At 38.8% G+C, this 22,996-nt stretch overlaps 1 protein-coding gene across 1 annotated transcript in view; it reads right to left on the bottom strand.

Annotated features, from left to right (window-relative positions):
• Positions 1–6,821: 6,821 nt before the first annotated feature.
• The window catches only part of ODAD2 (outer dynein arm docking complex subunit 2), an 80,047-nt gene continuing 63,872 nt past the window's right edge, over positions 6,822–22,996 (bottom strand). The window contains exon 11 of the mRNA XM_086615037.1: positions 6,822–6,935. Within this exon, the coding sequence (XP_086471163.1) occupies positions 6,822–6,935 (114 nt within the window). The remainder of the gene's footprint in view (positions 6,936–22,996) is intronic.

Below are 22,996 nucleotides of genomic sequence, written 5' to 3'. Positions count from 1 at the left end.
ATTGCATCATTCTATGGCTTCCCAGACGTTGTTGTTATTTTTTCATTAGAGCAACAGAACTGCACTTGGTGCTTTTTGCTGAAGAGCCAAGGAGGCCCCAAAAGGCTGTCGACTGGAGAAGAGAATGCAGCAACTGGAAAGATGACTGGTTTACTGCACTAATTTTATAGTGCAGCCTTTACCAGTCTGTGGTAGAGGGAACCAGCAACATGATCTGTGTTCATATTTTTTTAAAAGGTGACACGTAGCCAAATGCTTAAAACTATTTGCTTGTTCAAGACAAGTTATTTGGAAATTTAACTACTACTGAATCAACCAACATTTTTCAACACTAAATCATTTCAATTCCATATCATATGTTTTTAATTCTATCAGCATCTGTAACTTTTTAATTACTGTTTTTATTAAAGCCTTTTTTTTTCAGAAGCAGTACACAAATCCCTAGTTATTTAATCTGGGTATTAGAAGGTGCAGTTCAAGGCTCGGCCATTGGAGCAAAATTCTGCTGCCAGACACACCCGCTGAATCACAAGTGCTCTGTGTTGCTCTCCTGTGTCCATCAAGCCCCTTGGAGAAGTGGAGTCTCACAGCATGGCTGGACAAAACTTTATCACCAAGATTGTAATGAACAGTTTTGCCCCCTGAAAGCTTCTTAGGCAGAGTCTCCCTTAATGAAGGGTGGAGAAGCTTTAAAGGCACCCCAGGATCCTGGCGCAGTGGGGAGCTGACCGAAAACTGCTGGTTTATGACCTATTGTTACATGGTTCAGCACTAGTATAATGTCATTCTTCCAGCCTTTCTCCAATACATACTCAAAATGACAACAAAGGTTTTGACTGGTCAGCTACTCTCTTGTCACCACATCAGGATTCTCAAATGATGGAAGAAAACACATGAAATTAGTGAAGATGGTTTTGTGCCACTGGGGAACTGCAAAGGTGCCAGGATTAGGCAATATCATGCAACTTGGTAGCCAAAGTCAATGCTTCCTGATGTGGGCTTGTGAACCTTTCAGAAAGAAAACATTTGTGTTCAAAGTAGTATTGATTACAGTCATTGTAGAAGAAAGATCAAGGTGCTGAAGGGTACCATGCTCCATGTAGACTAGGATAAACCACATAACTTGCCAGTGGCAACAACTGGAAAAGAGAGAGGAACTTGCCAGCTGAAAGGTGTCTGGCAGATAGCACAGAAACAAGTCAAGAGGATGAACACAAGCCATGGTGATGCTGCCCATGGAAATCCTTCTCAGCACGTCGTGAGTATTACTGAACCCATAGCTAGGCAATAGGATGAAAAGCACATTATTACAATGTAAAATTGCTCTCAAGGAAAAGATTCATGAAAACGGATGACTTTTGGCTGGCTTCAACAGCCAAAGCAGCAAAATATTGAGCATTGAGGAACATCTCCGTTTAAGCAGGGGAGGGAGCAATAATTGGCAAAGTTGATTCCTTCAGAAATGGTGCAATGTAACTTCCCACCGCAAAGGCTGCAGACACGCTGGTCCTGGCACAGGCCAGGTCACCAAACAGCAGAAGATTAGATTGTCTGAATTGAGAAGCGGCCAAGATGCAGCATTGCTTCCTTCTGTTGCTCTGGATCCTGAGCAGCGTGTGGCAAAGCTTAAGTGGCTAAAGCAGAGACAAACCACGCTTTACAGTGGGGGAGCAGTTAGCTTCTGACTGTGGAAATAAGCTCTGCAAACAGCCCGCATGGAAACTTGAATACCACTGCTGAAGAAACACGCTACATGTTTCCATCACAGCCATCCTGCTGTCATGTGTAAAACAAAGACTATTTTGGTGGAAATGTGCAAGGAACAACCATTTAATTTATTATGAGATGAAATTCTTAAACTAACATTTTATCTAGTTCAGCCTCCTGGGCTGATACACATCTGACCCCCGGCGTCAGCAGCTCATTCGACTCATTTTAGGAGACGTGGAATGAAAGAGGTTCCGTGCTTTAGCACAAAGCGATCAGTTAGCCCAAAGCAAATTAGTGAGTCAATTCTCAAGACAGCCCTGTGAATCTGAAGCTCATTTACTCGCCAAAGAAAAGTTTCAGTGATGGCGCAGAATAACAAAGCCCCTAATATATCACAGATCCATTGCACACAGGCCGCGAAGCTTATATTTCCCTAACAACTTGGAGACAATACTGTGTGTCAGAACACATGCACTTGTCATTAGCATGAACATTAAGAGGAAATGAACATAAATCCCAGATTCAAATGTGTAGTTTGAACATCCTGGGACAATTAAATTATTGATAATGGTTATCTGTCACCAAGCAATAAATCATAATGTCACAGAGTGGTAGCAGAAAAGCTATCTTGCTGCTGACAGACGTGTAGACTGAAAGATGTGGTGGGCCTTTAAGGTTCCAGAAATAATTGCATAAAGGTGAAAGATTTATTCTCTTGCTTTTTTCTCATCAACTACAGTATTTCCATACTCAAAACCCCCACTTTTTTGTGACAACTTTTCTTACTTGGCCACTACGTTTTCTGACATTTTAATGAAAATGAGGAACGAAGTTGAAAATGAGCAGCAGGTGAAGAGCAGCCCTGGCTTTATGGCTGTAAGTTAGAGCTCAGCGTTCCATGCAAGCAGAGTGCCGGCTCCCAGAATTGTGAAAAGTGACGGATACTCTCTGCTGATGGTAACATCAATGTAAATAAGCTGGAAAAAAACCCACCTGTTACAAGACTGTGAAAATACAGGAATGGCACAGAGAGAACAAGGAGAGAGCAGACTGAGCAGGTGATGGCAAACGAACAGGACAGAGGCTGATCCCCCTTTTTAAGTCACTTCATTTTTTCCAACCGAAATAAGACTATATTGAATTTGTACATTAAATTGCTCTGCGCTGAATATAATTCTGAGCTCCCATGCTAGGTATTAACCCTATTTGCTAAGAGGCTACATGTTTACGTAAACAAGTGGCAGTTGGTGGAAAGAGAAAGGAGTGAAGGTATTTTCCTTCCAGGCACAGGAGCTGGGGAGCGGGAGCTGGCTGGTGCAAGGTTATACACAGTGGGAATGCCGGGCCCGGATGGCTGCGGCTGCTCGAGTTGGTGCCAGGGCTTGAATAGCCTGGTGGGCGCTGCCAGGAGGGGTGTGTGGGCAGCAAGTGGGACCCAGCTTTGTGAGGATCCCTTTTCAGAGGGCTGCACTGCTGTGAAACTCAACACAGCCCTGCGGAGAAAGTGGAAGCTTTTCAAATGTACACGCTGTACTGCACCGCTCAGAGAAGCCAGGGATCACATTCATTTATTCCTTTTCCAACAACTAAATAGCTTTATATTAATTACATAGAACCTACCAGTTTTGGCCAAAAAAGATGTAATTTTTTTAAATACTGATCCTTTGCCTGTGCGGAGATCTGTATCGATTTCAACATTTCTTCTCCTTGTAGAGAACTTAAAAACTGCAGGCATGGTAAAGGAAAAGAAAACAGCACAAATAAGTCAGTTTAAGTCTGCCATTAACTGTCTGAGCTCTTAAAATAAAGACTCCGAGGCATAAGGGCTACCGGTGTGAGTGAGAGCGGCAAGCCGAGGCCATTTCATTGTCAGGAACATGACATTTATTGCCCTGACACCTGTATCGTAAAATTAAGTTTACTTTAGAACTTATTCCATCTGAAATCCATGCTAAACAGTCAAGAGTGCCTTGGGAGGTCATGTTAAGGACAACAGTTATTGTCAAGGAGTTTTCTTCCCCTCAACAGTTAGAAAAGTAAGCCACCATTTTACGTACGTTTCCTAAGCAAGGACTGTGATAAACTACTTGTATCCACAGCTTCTCTCACAGAAAGACAAAAATAAATCCAGCCTCTCCTCTTCCCAATGAATTTTGCAATTACCATGTATTTTGAAAGTATTTTTGGGTATAGCAATGAAGCATATGATACTACTACAGCTGTGACATCAGTATAATAATATGGATATATTTATTCAAAATAACATACTAAGCCTATGGGGCAGGCTGGAAAATTCCTAAAATAGTATTTACTTGGTCACTGGTTGCTGATGGAACTTGTGACAACCCTATGACCCTGCTGGCGTTTGCATTGATCAAAAAGTACTACTTGGATTAACGTTTTGATCTCCACACTGTCAGCACCTGTCCATAGTTGGTTTCCTTTAAAATACTCTCTACAGCTTCCTTAAGGGCCCAATGCAATCTCCCTTTTTCAGAATTACATCGGTCTTCTGAAATGGAATTTTAAATGAGCCTTCATGGTTGCTTCAGGGAAAACACAACTAAAAGTTGGATTTACATTATGTCTTCCTTAGAAGCTTCTTTTAGCAATAAAATCAGTTGCCTTGAGTAGCCATGCTAGTTAGAAGAATAATAATCAAATTACAAACTGCTTCTAAACCAAGCAAATTGTTCATAGAATCATAGAATCATAGAATGGTTAGGGCTGGAAGGGACCTTCAAAGGTCATCTAGTCCAACCCCCCTGCAAGGAACAGGGATATCTCCAACTAGATCAGGTTGCTCAGGGCCTTGTCCAACCTGGCCTTGAACGTCTCCAGGGATGGAGCATCCACCACCTCTCTGGGCAACCTGTTCCAGTGTTCTACCACTCTCATGGTAAAAAATTTTTTCCTAATATCCAACCTGAACCTACCTCCCTCTATTTTAAAACCATTACCCCTTGTCCTATCATAACTGGCCCTCCTGAACAGCCTCTCCCCATCTTTCCTGTAGGCCCCCTTGAGGTACTGGAAGACCGCTATAAGGTCACCCCGGAGCCTCCTCTTCTCCAGGCTGAACAGCCCCAACTCTTTCAGCCTGTCCTCATAGGAAAGGTGCTCCAGCCCTCTTATCATCTTCGTGGCCCTCTTCTGGACCCTCTCCAACTGGTCCATGTCCTTCTTATGTTGGGGACTCCAGAACTGGACGCAGTACTCCAAGTGAGGTCTCACGAGGGCAGAGTAGAGGGGGAGAATCACCTCTCTCGACCTGCTGGCCACGCTCCTCTTGATGCAGCCCAGGACGGGGTTGGCCTTCTGGGCCGCAAGAGCACATTGCCGGCTCATATTGAGCTTCTCGTCCACCAGCACTCCCAAGTCCTTCTCCTCAGGGCTGCTCTCGATCCAATCACCACCCAGTCTGTATTTATGCCTGGGATTGCCACGACCCAGATGTAGGACCTTGCATTTGGCCTGGTTAAACTTCATGAGGTTGGTACGGGCCCACCTCTCCAGCCTGTCAAGGTCCCTCTGGATGGCATCCCTCCCTTCCAGCGTGTCGACGGCACCACACAGCTTGGTGTCATCGGCGAACTTGCTGAGGGTGCACTCCATGCCACTGTCCACGTCACCGACAAAGATGTTGAAGAGGGCCGGGCCCAACACGGACCCCTGAGGGACGCCACTTGTGACCGGTCTCCACTTGGACATTGAGCCGTTGACCACTACTCTCTGAATGCGGCCATTGAGCCAATTCCTTATCCACCGAGTGGTCCATCCATCAAACCCATGACTCTCTAATTTAGAGAGAAGAATGTCGTGCGGGACAGTGTCAAAAGCTTTGCACAAGTCCAGGTAGATGACATCCATTGGTCGACCCTTGTCCACCGATGCTGTCACCCCATCGTAAAAGGCCACCAAGTTGGTCAGGCACGATCTGCCTTTGGTGAAGCCATGTTGGCTGTCACCCACCACCTCCTTGCTCTCCATGTGCCTTAGCATGGTTCCCAGGAGAATCTGCTCCAATTGTTAATTACTGTTATTAATTGTAATAATTGTTAATTATTAAAGGCAGTAAAAATATCATTCAGAAGTGAGTACTTGACAAACACAAGTTATTTAAACATTTGAGTTTTTTTCAGTTTTGTCAGCAGTCTGTGCTTGTAATTAAGATATTACTACTCTCAAGGAAATTCTTTAGTATTGTATGTTGAGCATGGTACATACAGTGGGTCTGTAGTCTCTAATATCAATCACTGTTTATGTAGTTGGGTCTGTAGTCTCTAATATCAATCACTGTTTATGTAGTTATTGCAAGTGAATCTAATTCTGAATATAATTTTTTTCAGAAAAATAAAGTAACTACATCAATACAACGTTGTCCTCTAAAAACAAAAAAACGTACTAAGATAATGTGTAAATGTAAAAGTAATTCTCCACTTTTTATTTACAGCTGGTAAATTTAAATTTGAGTTAAACACATGTTAATTAAAACACATTTCACCAGCTACTTATAAAATTAAGCACTACGTTGTTTGATGTTGGTAGAAACAGGAAATTTGGAGTGATGTCTACTGCTACAGCTGTTTGCAGTCCTTATGTAACACCAGATGTGAGATTGGTGTATCTGTATTTTGTCCTCTCCTGTGAATTGCAAGTGATCAAACAGGCAAAAGCATAACGACAGGATGATTGGACAGGTTTAGCACGAAGGGAATTGTTCAAGACATTCATATATCACTGTTCAACACACACGCAGTGAAGGAAAATTTATTGTAATGTCACAGATATGTAAACCCATTTACATCTACAATGAATTCCAAATACAAGCACATTAATTGTAGAAAAAGTCTTTGACATATCTTAACTTCTAGTCCTTTGAAAGATGTAAAACTAAAAGACACACAAATTAGATGTGTGTTTTGTAAAACCTAGAAGTGACAAACCAACAATGTAAAAACAAACATAATTTTCTACAGATTTATTTTTGTTATTACATTATCCTCACATAAATGAGCTCTGCTAGGAAATACAGATGTTAGAAGGAGTAGTCACGTATTTAAATGTAGCTGTATTGCAAAACAAGTGTGTTGGTAAAAGCTGTTAAAGCATCAGCCATACTTTGCTTTCTCTGTTGCTAGAGCCAATCTGCGAATGTTTGATATGCAACCAGCTGCCGCCTCCTGCAGAGTTTCATCTGTAGAGCCTACCATAACCAGTAGGAGCTAGCAAAAACACAAAAGAGAAACAGCATAAGAAAAACAAACAAGTATGCTATTATTTAAATAATATTCAAATCATATCTAGAACACTTGTATGAATTTACTCACACACATAATACTAAAAATCATAGTAACAACACTATTATAGATGTATGTATATATACCTATGTATGTATACTTTTGTATACCTGTATGTATGAACACACCCATAGAGCATAATGCTTCATTTTTTATCATATTTGTACCCGTAATTTGATATTTTCACTTCTGATTTTCTGTTTATTGCATCATGCCTGCCTATTGGCTGTGACTTGGATTTTTTCTTGTAAGTAGAAACTGCATATGCTTTAATTTAAATCATGGTTTCCCTCCAGGTACACTAGTATATTTGTACATGCTCAAGATTTTTAATAAACAAAGCCATACTTTTTTTTTTTTTTGGCCTTGATCACAAAACTGTATCCATGTGAATGGACCCTCGTGTCCCATTGACTGCAGCAAGTTTCTTCATTGTCACAGCAAACCACTCACATTAAACTGCTGGAGCGCTACAGAGCTGGGTATATCATTCTTAAGCATTTGCATGTAAAAGTAAAAAACTCAAGTAAAAGTAAAAAAGCCCAAGTAAAAAAAAGTAAAAAGCTCAAAAAAGGCACCAAACTTTTGGAGCTGATTCAGCTTTTCAGTCATGTGGAGTACATCCTTTACTTTGGAAGTCATTCCATTTTTTCAGTGGAAATTCCCTTGGAGAAAGGTACTGTTCAACACAAGCATGATATAAGACAGGCCTTCGTGATAAAACATTTTTACATATCAGAAAACCATTAATAATGGTTTTGGATCTCACTTCCTCAGTGTGTTGCAAGTCAGCGACGCAAGTGCAATATACTCTGGAAAACAGAAGACTCTTGCTTAGCTTAAATCAGCTCCACACAGTGCTCAGATTTCTGAAAATCTGCCAAGCTTAATGTGCGTTCAGGTATTTTGAAGCTCAGACAGCTCTAATTAAAACCTATATTTTCAGTCTGCAATACTGAGGATTCTGTGTTCACCCAAACAATGTTCAGTCAAACCACAGAGAAATCTGTTATCACTCAACTCCGGTGCATATTTTTCATACAGCTAAAATATTACACAAAATTATGAACTGCTAAATATAAAAGCATAAATTGAATGCAGACATCAAATTCGTATGCTACCTTTTTCTAACGTTCCAGCAATCGTGAGGCATGGGCCACAGCTGCACACATATGGCATTTACTTAGAGAGATCAAAGCATTTTATACTTGAGGAAGTATTTGTGTTAGCCAAATGTACAAAACAAGCATCTTGCCAGTCACCTTTCACCCTTTGACCACTACATGTAACTTGTAAGAGTTTCTGTGATGGGCCTGAATTATGTCAAAAAGAGTACTATGTAAATTAAGCATCAGTGATAATTTTTTTCTAGCAATTCTTCCTATAATTTCCATTAATGTGATCGGATGTTGTTGTACAAATAACTAGATAAGAATTCTTAGACTCCTAAGGGATATGCTAGAGTTAAAATGATGTGGGAAGAAATGATAAGAGAAAGCTTTATATTCTCATACTTCATCTGCATGCAAAAGCTGGGTAAGGGGCGCAACCAAAGAAGTCAGTGGAAGTTTCACCACCGACTTCAACTGGTGGCAAGACCAAGCAGCACGTATCTGTGTAGCGATAAAGCTGCTCTACAAAGCACAAGCGCCAGAATGCAAGTCTTAAGAGACACTTAACTTCTTTTTTTTTCCTAAGAAATATTACTGGAAGAAGACCTTTCTTCCTTGCTAACTTCCACCAGCTGATTTCTCACCAACTTAAAGTGTTTTTTCTTAGTGCCTCACGACTTTCTTGTGTAACTCACAGAGGAAAACTGGTACAGACCCTTCATATCCCTGACTCAAACCCAAAAATATGTATGCACGTACCGTTCATACGGTGGTTTTGGTAAAGCCATAAGTTTCAGATCTGGGGGCAAGGAAACTATATGCCTTATGTGATTATTTCACTGCATCTGCATAGACCTAGTGGAAGGCTTTTACAGTGTAGTGAACGTGGAACTCAAACCTTCATAAAAATTTCAGCATAAGACTTGTTATCAGTTTGTAAGAGCAGAATGTCATCACAAAAATAATGTTTTAGAGATACATTATCTAGTAGAAATACAGCAAAAAGCAAAAATAGACCTTTGCCTTTATTATGACTACGTTTTAGGTAGGACTCAATTCAAGGTCATTTATTTCTTTTAGCCAACAGTTCTTTCTAGGCTCAGAAAACTTAGGAAAATAGACATTCTTCTGTCACTTCGCATGCAGAGCTCAATATTAAGCAATGACAATAGTAATATGGGTGGTACCGTGTTCTTTATTGCAGATGCATTTTGGAAAATCAGGGTTAGGTATCAAATAACAGCCTACTACACATGACACTGTTTAAAAGTACCCAAATAGATTTCTAAAGAATCAGTGGTATGAATACAACCAAGGCAAACAGCAATCTTCATACAGGTATCAAATACCATTATTTTTCCTTCTGAGTTCAGAGGATCAAGGATCAGTTCCTCTCTAATTCATTGTTCTTCTAAATCACTTGCCAGTGGTAACATCCGTAAGAACTGCCACGTTATACAAAATCCTGTACTACACTGTGTCTCAGGATTTTCACAATACGATTTCAAAGAAATATTCTTGGAAACACAGCCTAATACAGTAGCTGCCTCTGAGGACTGAGGATATACAGCAACATTTGTCAGTTAACCTACTTCTTTTGTGCTAACAAAAAGGCAGCTGAAGAGAAGATTATCGAAAATGCAAAATATTTCAATATAAGTAGGTAATTCCATATTTACAATTCTAACGTTGAAGATTTTGATATAAATCCTGCCTTAAATGAAATATATTTTATTTTTTTTTACATACCAAGATAGTTATAATTCTTTCACTCCTGGTTGCCACTCCTCGACCCTTTCATGGGTTCAGTTCAATTTACTGGCAATTTGGGTTGTCCAAGTCAGGTATGGAAATGTATTCATAGATAGTATACACAGACCATACCCATATATTAGATATATTTGTCAAGTCCAAGAAATCTTTTTTTTATTCCAATGCACCAGTGCAATATAACATGTCTCTTTTCTTGATGGAATGCCCTTGAACTTCATGTATCCCTTCCCTTTACTGTTCAGGTATTGTTTTCTGACATATGTAAATGTTAACAGATGTGAGAAGCAGTAAAAAAGCATGTGGTATAAATGCTTCTTTCTGGCAGAGAAGAGGCACTTTCCATAGACAGAGAAAGCATTTGCAGCACTATGTAGCCTTCATTTTCTGTTGGCAGGTATCTATATTATAAGGCGAGAGTCCAAAATTTTTTGCACAGTTAGCATGTCATACCAGCAATAAGCACAAATACAAGCTGTTTGGAGAACGTACAGAGCATATGTAGCATTTCTGGGTTCCAAAAGAAAGAGCAATGCACAGCCAAATAATTTAAATATTCAGAACAATTAAGATTTTGCTATTACTATCCCAGCTTTAAAATAGCACAGAATTGAGATACTATATTGGGATTGCACAATCATAGAATAATTCAGAATGGAAGGGATCTCAGGAGGTCTCTAGTCCAATGTCATGCCCAAAGCAGAGTCAGCTATGAGGTTAGACCAGGCTGCTCAGAGTTTTATCCAGCTTGATCTTGAAAACCTTCAAGGATGGAGATGGCACAACCTCTTTGGGCAACCTATTGCAGTGTGTGACTGTCCTCGTAGAGAAAAAGGTTTTCCCGGCATGCAGTTACTCTTTTTTCAGTTTTGCCTATTGTCTCTCAGCCTCTTGCCATGCACTACTGTGAAAAACCTAGCTCCATCTTTTTGATGACTTACCTCCTCATAGGTACTGGAAGACTGTCATAAAGTCTGCTTGAAGCTTTCTCTTCTCCAGGCTGAAAAAGCCCAGTTTCCTTAGTTTTTCCTCACAGGGCAAGTGCTCCAGCTCTTGACCATCCTGGTGGTCCTCTGCTGAACCTATTATGGTTTATCCATGTCTTTCTCTCAAAGCTGGGTGCAGTATTCTAGGTGTGGTCTAATGAGTACTGAGGGGAACAATCACTTCCCTCAATCTCCTGTCTGTACTCCTGCTCATACAGCCCAGTATCGTGTCATCTTTGCTGTCAGGACACAATGCGGACTAACATTCTCCTTACTGTCTGCCAAAATCTCCATGCCCTTCTCAGTAAAACTGCTCCTCAGTCAGTCAGTCAGTCCCTAGCCTGTATCACTGCAAGGGCAAGTGCAAGTGCAAGTCCTTCTCTGGTTCAGGACTTTGCATTTGTCCTTGCTGAATTTCATAATGTTCCTGTGGGCCCAGTCCAGCCCTGCCTAGGTATACCTGAATGGCAGCTCTTCCCTTGACTGTATGGAAACCATTCCCCTTGCCCCAACTGGTGAATTGGTGTCACTGCAAGCTTTATGAGTAAGCAGTCCACTGCCTTCCCCAGGTCAATGACAAACATGTCAAATGGGACAGGTCCCAAGAGAGAGAGCCCTTTGGCACTCCCCTTGTCACCAGCCTCCAGGTAGAGTCCACCCCAATAACTACTGCCCTCTGAGCTGGATCATCCAACAATTTTTAACCCATTTGGTTGCTCACCTACCAGAACTTGGACAGAAGTATGCTGCGGGAAACAGCGTTAAAAACTTTGCTAAAGCCAAGGTAAATGACATCCACTGTTCTCCTCTGATCTACAAACTTAGACACACAGAGGGCAATCAGGTTTACTTTTGGTAAATCTGTGCTGACTATTCCAAATTATCTTCTCCTTCTTGTGCCCAGAACTGTGTTCCGAGAGGACTCCCTCCATAATTTTCCCAGAGATCAATGTGAGGTTGACCATCCACAATGCCCAAGACTGGGAGAAGGAATTGTTGCTCTGAAGACATGCTTTGCAGACTCTTTGTTAGGTCTTTTGCTTTCTGGCATGCCAAAGGCATAACAAAATAGTCAAGTTTTCTGTTCCTCAGGGCAATAGTAAGAGGTAAGGGAGTAAGCCACGATATTTGCTTGGATATTCATGCATCACGAATGATGCCACTTTCCACTGTCTGGTAGCACAGCTTCCTTAAAATACTATCTCTACAATCACAAAATAACCAATTGGAAAATAATTATTTCCAACAAGATAACATAAGCACCAACATAGAAGTTGTAACAGTGTCATTTCAAAATGGGTATGGATCTCTGGATGAGTAAGATAGTAATAAAAAAGGGCTAGTAACTCTCTTTTCTATGAAGATGTATTTCTAGAATTTTTCACTTCTACAAAAGAAGTAGCTTAAGGGGATTTTAAAGCAGAAAAAGCGTAGACAAGTTTAGCAACAATAAATCCAGAATGTGACAAAATCTCAGATGTTATTGATGCCTCATGTACAATAATTGATAAGTACTCCGTTTCCTTTGGTGACAGTCATTGCAGCTTCCAGGCTCAGAGGTGGGAAGCAGGAAACATAAGAAGTGGTGATTTCAGAAAGAATACAGTTTTGCATATATTAGTCTTTAAATAACGGGTTAGTCATGTGATGTTTCCACAATAAGTTTTCCAAAACAGTGGAAAATGTAGAACAATACTGCTGGAAAGAGGTTCCATTGCTCATATAAAACAGATAAAAGATCAGCCTATTCAATACTCCGGAGTCCTGTGAACATGAATGCAAATAATGAAAAAAGAGTAACTATAAAAAAAATATTTAATGCCCTCTTTTTCTGGCTTCTTTAGGTTTTCTGCCCTGTAAAACAAATTTTATTTGATTTTTTTCTAATCAGAAGGAAATACGGATAAACTCCTTCAACAAGATTCATATCTATACTGGGAAGCTAGTCAGAGTTCTCATAGAGCTTAACATTCCTGGAGCTAAAGACATTTACTCCAATACAACTGCTGCTGTGCTGGTGATGACATTTTGTAGATTGACATGGCATTTCTAGTTGATGGTAGGACTTGCCATTTTTTTTTACATTTAGATTTAGTATCTGACTTCTTTTACATGCAACATTTCCTAAAGGATGCTAAATTTCTAGCACTGTGATTTTCTAATTGAGTAACACTTCTTTTCCAAAAATGACATTTCTCACATGCTTTTTATAAATCTAACCTAAAAAACCCCAACTTTAAATAAAAGCATATGGTAGAGGCTTATCCAAGAAAGTATCAGTCTAGATCCAGCCAGCATTTTGCTAACTTTCAACACCATATTGCACACTGGAAAATATTAAAGCACCTAGTTTGAATGTTATGTTATACGTATTCCTATGAAAATAGTTCTCATAAAATTAAATTATAAATAATAAAACACACCCCACCATCAAAGCATAATGAAGGTCAAGCTAAGTCACTGTTTCTAAACTAAAATTCAGGCCGATTTCCTGATTTCCTCTTTCAGCTGAGTGAAAGGGTAAGATAACATGTACCATGTATGGCTTCCTAAGAAGATGATTGTTTAAGTTCTGCAGTGTTTTCTGTTAATTTTGTTTTTCTCAGGTGGCACAAAGAGAATTGATTTCAGACGTAAAGTCCTGTGTGCCAGGGAACACCCCAAGCTAGCAGACATACAAAATACAGTACCAAGAAAACTCAGTAAAGGCAAAAGATGGTCGTGGCAGACACCTACTGTGCTGATTCCCTCTCTTATAAGGACTCTCCTCTCTAGGACTAAAGTCAGAGAAGCCCCTGGTATGGCTTAGTTCACTCACTTTGAATGTAAAGAGGTGGGATCTGAAGCTCTCTGACTGAGGTAGGAGAAATCCTAGGAAGATTGCACCTGGCTTCTTTTCCCTTTCTCTTATTCCTGTCTTTCCTCATTTGTCTCTCATGAAACACATCTCCATTCTGGCAGCCATGGAAAAAGGATAACAAACTTTGGGAGTCACTCAAGCATGGCTGGGGGGATAAGGAGGCCCAAAGGATGCAGCCTGGGCTAAGGTACACCTGAACCTGACGGTGGTCACCAGAACGGCCAGGAGCTGTCTCTTCTTTCCCATCTTTCCCTTCCTTCCTCAGAAAACCAAAGAGAGTACAGAAACAGGCAAAACTGTGCACTTTCTGCAAACAAATGCAGAAACATGTTAGGATGAGAATAAACTTGTCTGCACTTCCAGATATTAAACCATTTCGCCTATCTCAGGACTTAGGAGAGGTGACTTGTCCTCATGCAAGCTGTTACTTTTTCCTATGGGACTGCCTGTGACAAAACAGCTTTAGGTAAGCTGAATCTCAGAAAATTCTGGGAAACAAGGGAGAAAGAAAAGTAGAACTCGATAGATTCAGTGAAGTATTCGGAACATCTGATTACTGGCACCCTGTCATGAGATGTTTACTATTTCTTTAGAATACACAGCTTCAGTGAACTTGAGCTGATTTTACACTGTGATAGATTTTAAGTTTAAAATTCTTCTGGGCACAGCTTCTTTTTTTTTTTTTTTTTCCTTTTCCTACCTGCTGTCTGTCCCTTTTTGTCTATTTATTTTATTTAGCCACCTCCTGTATTACAAATAAACTGTAAAGTATCTGAGAGAAGGATCATATTTCTCCAACATATCTGAGTGGTGCCTACTACAATGGGGATAGTACCCTTGAAAATAAATCCTCTAGAGCACACACTAATGAAATACAAAGAATATAGTTCTCACACTCTCCAGTAAGGTTAAATGTTGCATTGCATCACTCTGGAGACAACCTCAATGCCTAAAGGGAATTGTAATACCGTACACGCTTTAAGTACACATACATACTTGAAAATTTTTATATATCTACAAAGTATGTATAAACTTTACAGCTCCCTCTCCACCTCATCTGTATTGCCTATTTCTTACAAAATTATTTAGAGAAGGATGCCTCACTTCTGTGCAAAGACATAATAAACAGGCAGAGAACTCTGAATAACCATGTCAAGGAGAAAGTGAACAAAATGCTAAACAGCGAAATATAAAATAGTTTTAAAACTGTAAACTTGCAGGCCACTTTAAAATACACGAGGTTTAAAGGTCTTCCCATCTCAAGTTGTTACTTACAGGACTTCAGAGGGATATTTTCAACAATTTCGGATGTAAGTCTAAATATAAACATACTATGCAAAGGTAATGTAGATAAATAAAACTAGTAATAAAAATGATTTCTAATCTCTGTGTAAAAGGTATGATTATATGTAACCAATTGGAGTCCTTAAAGGCAGGCAGTTTGAATCTATATTCAGCTGTAAGAAGTTTGGTGCAGTATTAAGAAAGAATTCAATCATCACAAACATTCCAATGTACGAAGAGTTTTATGGCATATGAAATTCATCCCACAAAAAGCAATAGGCAGATCTGATAATCCAGAAGTGATGAAGCCCAGGGACTTACAGAATATTTTTATTTGAACCACTTTCTCTATTTTATTTTTATTTCATTGTAGTTTTCAAGAGAAGATTAACATATAAAAGGCTCTTGGTAGGATAGAGAGAATAAAGAACTTTTTCATAATCTCAATAAAGGGACATTTTTTAAAAACTTTTTTTCAATTCACTGGAAATTCATTTTATTAAGATTAAAACAGGAGCCTGCTTACTTACTACATGTAATGGACATTCAAAACAGCAAACTTATGTCATGGATGTTCCTTTCCTTTCATAATTTACTTTGGCTCAGCAACATGTTGGGGACTATCCTTCTGTATATTGCTGCCAGCCTGATCAATCTTGCTTTGTATCTCTTGCTCCTTTTCCATACTCACCTGCTTTTTCACACTTTGCTTTCTTTTCCATTTTACAGGAGCTTGACTTTTACCTTGTCTTTCCTACCCAAGTATCACTGAGGAGGTAATATAGGAAACAGGAAGAATTGCTAATTCAGTTTTGGTTTTCGAAATTTGTTACTGTTACTATCAATATGAATACTGTCATTTTGTCTATCTCTAGGAGTTATATGAAGATTATATGAAAACTAAGAGGGGGCAGTTGCAAATAAACTATCAGCAGCAATTCAGAGGGAAAAAAAAAGGAGGTTTAAGCTGTTCATTAACCCTCATATACTGAAGGGCTCTGCCTGACTTCTCAGTGATGCCCTGAAAATATGGTGCGTTTTGTTTCTCTAGTTTGTCTGTTATTCCTGAAGTGCGCCATAACTCTAGTCTGTCTTTGAAGACAACATTGAACTGCAGCAAAGAGACATCGGTTTTCAGTCTAGTGACAAATTATGCAGTGTTTATCTCAAGTTGCATCTTATCTTGAGAACAGGGTACAAAATCTGACTATACTAGTATTTTAAAAGTGTGTTAGATCTACTGGTATGTGTGAATGACTTTAGATTCTCTTCTGGATTTAATTCCAAGTACTGATTTTGATCTCTAAAGTTAATATAGCTTTAGGTCCAATAGCCTAAGTGTCTGTCTCTCTGCCTATATATGATCATTATAATCAAAACCAGTGGGGTGCTTTTGCTAGTAAACCTTACATATCAAAGTCTGGGGATAAAGGCAGGATGTTCTCACTGTAGATCCATACAACAGCATTTATTTCAAGTAACAAGCCAGGGTATTTTAAAGCTGTTTTTTTTTGTGGCATGCAAGAAGACTGATCTATAATCTCATGTTTTTAGATATGTGGGTGGCAACAGTGCACACATTTACGTAACCTGGAAGATGAGTGGTATAGTTTGGTTTTAGACTAGTAAATGTACTAGAAAATGTTCAATTAGAACATAGCATAAATGAATGTATAGATGGTTTGAACACAGCTCAGCTTTTCTCATACAAATATGAAACTGAATGTGATGAAGCAAGAAATGAGCTGGGGCTTTTCATGGGCCAAGATCCATGTATAGTCCACATTTGCATTCATATCTCTAGGTTTAAGAGTATGATATCAGAAAACATGAAAGTAACTATGAACATAGAGTGGAAGTTACTTTTCAAGATTGTCAAACTGCTTCTTTTTTGTTATTAAAGAAAAACATAAGGAAGGAATTATTTTATACTGAGGAGTCAACTTCCTATAATCAGCCCAATTTCTGAGTCACTTGAGCATTGCTTTATGAACAGAGTGTGATAATAGTGATCATAAAATATATTTACTAGTGCTGGAAATTTACATGTTTTCCTGAAGTCTGTGCTGTGGAAAACATTACCATGCACACTTATTGTGACAGATAAATGCTTTGGGTTTTTTTGTGATTAAAATGGATTGGGTGGCTTGAATTAGCACTCTATTCAGGTCATATTCAAACAAGATATTTGTGATTCGCATATAGTTGTCTAGAGTGAAGTTAGACCGATGTTTTTTTAAAAAGAAGCAAAACACCTCCCCAAAACCACTCACGGACTGACTCTGGCCACAAACTGCTTGAGTGGCTGCTGGATTTTGGAAGCTTTGTGAGATGAGAGATTTTTAAAGACACTATGTAGTCTGCAAGCAAGCAATAATACCTGCCTGCCTGACTTGTCTATGTCAGCCAGGAAATACTAGAGGTCTTGATCCCTTGCAGGGGGGTTGGAACTAGATGATCTTTGAGGTCCCTTCCAACCCTAACCATTCTATGATTCTATGATCTGCTTCTTCCCTCTCTAAAGACATAACTATGAAGTAGGGAATGAAAAATTCACTAATAGAAGCTAAATCTAAAACTTTCCTCTGATTAGAGCAAAAGACTATTCCTCAACTTTTTTTATTGAGTAATTCTTCAACCTCAATTCCAAGTTTTAAGTTTTTGGGATGTTTTTGGCTTATTTGTTTGCTGGGGCTTTTTTATTTTTATAAGAAACATAGTTATGCTTGGGCAAGTGGAGGTTGTAGCATACGTATAAAAGCTCTGCTAAAGCTTGGTTAAAGCATGTGGGGGAAGATGTGAAAATTAATTTCCTAAACTCATGCCACTCTGTTTTAATATAGAACGAAAAAAATCATGTGTGTCTTCTAGCCGAATGCTACCACTGCAAAATGTGGTGAGTTTAGATTTAATGATCTAAACTCAGTATGGTGGTTGCTTTGTATCTCAGGTAGAATGAAATTATTGGAAAGGTGAGCTAATGAGCTACCCAAAATCTTATTTCACAATACTAACGCTAGCATAAGAACATTTATTAACAGCACGTTGGACGTTCTTGGGTGAGTATACTTGGGGCACATTGCCACCTAATTATAACAATATGGGGCACAATGCTGGTGTAAGATGAAGCAGTACTCCTACTGTCTTTTTCATCAGCCTCAAAGAGGCTACTGTTTCATGAAAACATTGTATCACATGCTTGAATTATGATGAAATTAAGGAACATTAACATCCTTCCCTGAACAGGAGCATATTTACATGGAATACTGGCATTTGTCAGAGTGGCTTCTCAAAGTGCAATTTCCTCATATGCATTTGTGATACTGCAGGATTAAACAGAATACCAATTTTCCCCCCCACTCCCCAGGAAGTCAACAGAAATTTAAAGATAAATAACTCTTACATTTAACTGCAAATTTTATGAGAATTCTTGGATTATGAGAAGAAGAGCAGAAATATTAACAAAACCAGCCTGATCAATCAGGAGCAAACCCAAGATCCAAGTCAGGGCTTCAGGGTGTCCCTAGCTGTATGTTACATTGAAAATTTTTCTGTCCAAACTGTTTGTGAGGACTTTATTGCCTTGCCCAAATATACGGACATTTTTTAAATTCTAAGAGATAGTTACTGGCAGTCCTTTTGCATCTGCTGCATGCGAAGTGTGCCATACTGTTCAGTGTAGCAAATCCAGTGTTTTCATGGAAGGTAAAAACTTTGCACTAAGCTGCGATGTACTTGCACAGGAGATGTGACCTCCATGGCTCAGCACTGTGAATCACAGTTTGCAATTGGCTCTCATCTCTACTACCATGAAGAACTTAGTACTGTCAGTTTGCAACATCACCATTATAATTTCCCATTATCATTTATAAAATACTGAATGGCAAGATCCCTTGGCTGCAAAACTTGATCCTAATTTGTACACTTTGATTCCTCATTTTTAACCAATTATTTATGCTTTCTAGGACTTTCTCTTCTCATTGCATAGCAGTTTAACTTTGTTAAGAGTTTGTGGTGAAGAGTGCTGTTGAATGCTCTCTTAAAATCCAAGTGTGGTCAATTCAACACTTCCAAATAGCAACAAGACTACTGTAGACGAATAGACTATATAACAGATGAGAAGATAAAATGCTCTGAGAAGCAAAAGACTAATAAAATATTCTCTATATAGTGAAAGTCCAGCAAATCCAGTACAAAAGTATGACAGACCTTCTTTAGATATATACACACTCCATTAGCCTATAATGCCCTTAGAGTCTAGCAATTACCTCTCTTTGGAATTCTGTGAAGGAGCTAATCCAGTCTGATGACTGCTGGATTTGTGCAGATTGCACACATACAACATGCAGAGATAAAAAGAGCAAATAAACCTGGATTCATCCCACAACCTGTGGACAAGGTAAGCAATAAGCAAGAACTGATGGACAGGACCTGCAGAGGACGATTCTGAATTTAGGTGTTCTAAATACTTTCTGGAAATTTTTAATCTTTCTATATTGCCACAGAACCCTAATTTATGTATCTTAGCCCCAATCTAGTATTTGGAACTGTCATATCTATATGGCAGTTTGGAAGCACTTTTATGAGTGCCTGCCTTCTCAATCCTATGTCATGGAGAGTTTTTTTTAATTTTTATATTTATTGTCAACACAAATGCAATAAGTAGACAAGATACAACTTAAATTCCCTTTCTATCTAGAATAGAATTGATTAGGTTGGAAAAGATCTTTAAGATCATCAAGTCCAACCGTAAACTTAACACTGCCAACTCCACCACTAAACCATGTCCCTAAGCGCCACACCTACATGGCTTTTAAATACCTTCAGGGATGGTGACTCAACCACTTCCCTGGGCAGCCTGTTCCAGTGCTTGACAAACCTTTCAGTGAATAAATTTTTCCTAATATCCAATCTAAACCTCCCCTGGCACAACTTGAGGCCATTTCCTCTTCTCCTATCGCTTGTTCCTTGGGAGAAGAGACTGACACCCACCTCACTACAACCTCCTTTCAGGTAGTTGTAGAAAGTGAAAAGGTCTCCCCTCAGCCTCCTTTTCTCCAGGCTAAAGAACCCCACTTCCTTCAGCCGCTCTTCATAAGACTTGTGCTCTGGACCCTTCACCAGCTTTGTTGCTCTTCTTTGGGCACACTCCAGCACCTCAATGTCTTTTTTGTAGTGAAAGCTTTCCAGTTTCCCCAGATCCGAAGATAATGTATAATTTGCAGTGTACCAGACTCCTTTGGTAATTAACTAGCAATACTGACCAATATTCTTTAACATTATTTTTTTCTTCAAAGCTTCCAGAGATTAAAAATTATCATAAACTATTGCAAGAAATCCTGTATTGACTAGCAGCTGATAAATACAGCCAATTATTATCTTGGAGATAAATGGAAAATTAAATAAAATAAAATTTCCAATAAACTGAAATTGTATGGACCTTCACTTATAGACTAGGAGAAGATACATTTTAGCTTTTATGTACAATTAATTGTTATATAATCCCCACTGCATCATAACCTGATTTAGCTCTTACTGAAGTCACTGACAGAATTCTCATCAGCGTCCTGTCCCCTGGCAGCTTCGTCAGGCCTTTAGACTATATGGCAAAGTACAAAACACTGACAAGGAACATTAACACTACAGCCCATCCCATAATCTACACATTGCAAAAGGACTTTTCCTTAGCATCTGTACCTTGAAAGTGATAGCAACAAGATGTGTCATATTTCTTAAAAGATACTGCAGAGTGCTCTTTGAAATGGTAACATAAAAGAGATTAGAATGAGTGGAGCTTGAAGCCAATTTGAACTGAGTGATTGATTGTACAGGAAGAAGGAAAAAAAAGGAGTTTTCATAGAGAACAATGATGAATGCATAATTCAGTACATTAAGGACTCCTGAGTGACAATTCAGCCTCTATTTACATGTGTATATGTATGTGTGTGTATATATATATGCATATTGTTCTTTGTATTTCTTATCTGCAGCTTCTTTGAATAGCTCCTTACATACAAGGAAACTATTTTTGATCAGCTGAATGCCAAAAATAATTACCTGGCCTTCTGCCCTTGTACATTAAGCCCAGTATCTTCCAATTAAGAAAATTAATTTTAATACCTGACAATTTAGATAAGATATTATTCCATAACTATAAAAATCTTTCAATATTCTCCTTTCTCATTTTTGCCAAATTAGAAAGAAACATTTCACGTAGTCACAAGGATAAGACTGGTGCAGGGAGCTAAACAATTGCAAGAAGCTGCTCTGTGTATTTCTGTGGTTTGGAAATAGTGCCAAGTCGGAAGGAAAAGACATTCTCTGCATTCTCTAAAGCAAGATAAATACAGAAGAGAAATATAGATGAAAGATGGAACTGCTATCTATGGACTCTGCCAGATTCCTTGGCTTTTTGGCACACCTATTGAAGCTGGCAGACTTAGCCAGTAGCAATCTTTTCCATTAAAAGGAGCAGCATATATTTTGGTTTAACATACTTTGTTTGTGCATTTTTAAGCTTCAAAAACGTCTATTTAAAGTTTTTTTTTAATGATTCCTTCTGCACAGTTGGCTGCAATTGCACTTATTTGAAGCGGCTCATTTATCACTAAAAGAGCTGCAGGGTACAGCTACTGTTTAACAGCTCCAACAAACCTACAGCTTAGTGGGACAAGCTTCTTTTTATAAGACTAAGATGTTTAAAATGTGCCAAGAGGAGCTTTATGCCAGCCTCTAGGTTTGCTATCCAAATGTTACTAAATTAGAGGTCTCCTGAAGCACAGAGTTTGGGCAAAGATAAGCTGATCTCCCTGGGGCTGCTGTTTTTTCCCGAGATCAGCCAGATTTTAACAGAACACTTGCTACGTATCATAAACTTTAGTAATGCGAAATTTTGAAAAAACACCTGAAGTCTGGGGCTTAATCTACATTGAAGCCAAACTCCATTACCTTTGGCAATGGTGCAAAAGCAAAATCTTTTACATGTAAGTATCCCTACTTTATGAATGTTGAAATTTTGCTTATTATGAAGGTAAAGGCTTACTGGTTTCTGTTTCCTGGAACTAAAACTAAGGAAAATGTTCACACCTGGCAATTGCTAACACAATAGAAATTGCAGTGGTGTAGCATTGTCAATTTTCATTAATCCTTCTGAAACAAAACAAAACATGCCAGAATTTGACTTAGTTTATGGAACCTCTCATACCTGAAATTTTAAAGTGTGATGTGATCAATGCATTTGTGGGTGAAGAGATTGGGCATACTTTCTGTAGACAAAACACATGTAGGAATTTTGCCATCTACTGCCCTCTTTCTTGATGTCCAAGAACTGTAACAACTAATTTATAAAAGGCAACAGGCATCAGCTTGGACTATGTGCCAAACATAGTGTATCTCCAGCCTGAAATGTGGAGCCTGAATAAAGCCAACTATCAGTTAAAAAGTGGATCCTTCTAAACTTCAAATAAAAAAATAAATATGTAAATATGCAAATACATACTATTGTACCCTGATAATATTATTGCATAGGTGTTATTGGAAATATTTTTGATCGATTTATAAAGATCTTATCTTAACCCTTGCTTAATAATGTAAAACTCTATATTGTGTATTCAGTGTTCTTACCAAAGGCCTCCCCCAAAAAGCAACCAACCCCATAGCCAAATACTCCTAAGGAAACAGGTGCCAGAGCTTCTGCATTTCATTTTCTAAACCTCAGATATACACGGTTTATGGCAAAAAGTTGGTTTTAGAATGTTTTCAGCAGAAATTACTAGCAATTGTCTTCCATATCTTGTAATTCACATCTATTTATTTGACAAAGATGGTCTTAGGAAAGTCTTTTCACACAAAATGGTTAGCCAAAACTTCTTGTAGGGACTTAGGACTTTAGCAAACAATGACTAATATTATGGAAGCTCTGCACAATAAAATACACTAAATGTATTTTTTAATACAGTTATTATAACAAAGTAT

This window comes from Tauraco erythrolophus, chromosome 7, assembly GCF_009769465.1.
Source record: "Tauraco erythrolophus isolate bTauEry1 chromosome 7, bTauEry1.pri, whole genome shotgun sequence".
NCBI classification, from domain to species: Eukaryota; Metazoa; Chordata; class Aves; order Musophagiformes; family Musophagidae; genus Tauraco; species Tauraco erythrolophus.
Note: the sequence above shows the minus strand (reverse complement) of the source record. Positions and strands in the feature narration are given on the sequence as shown.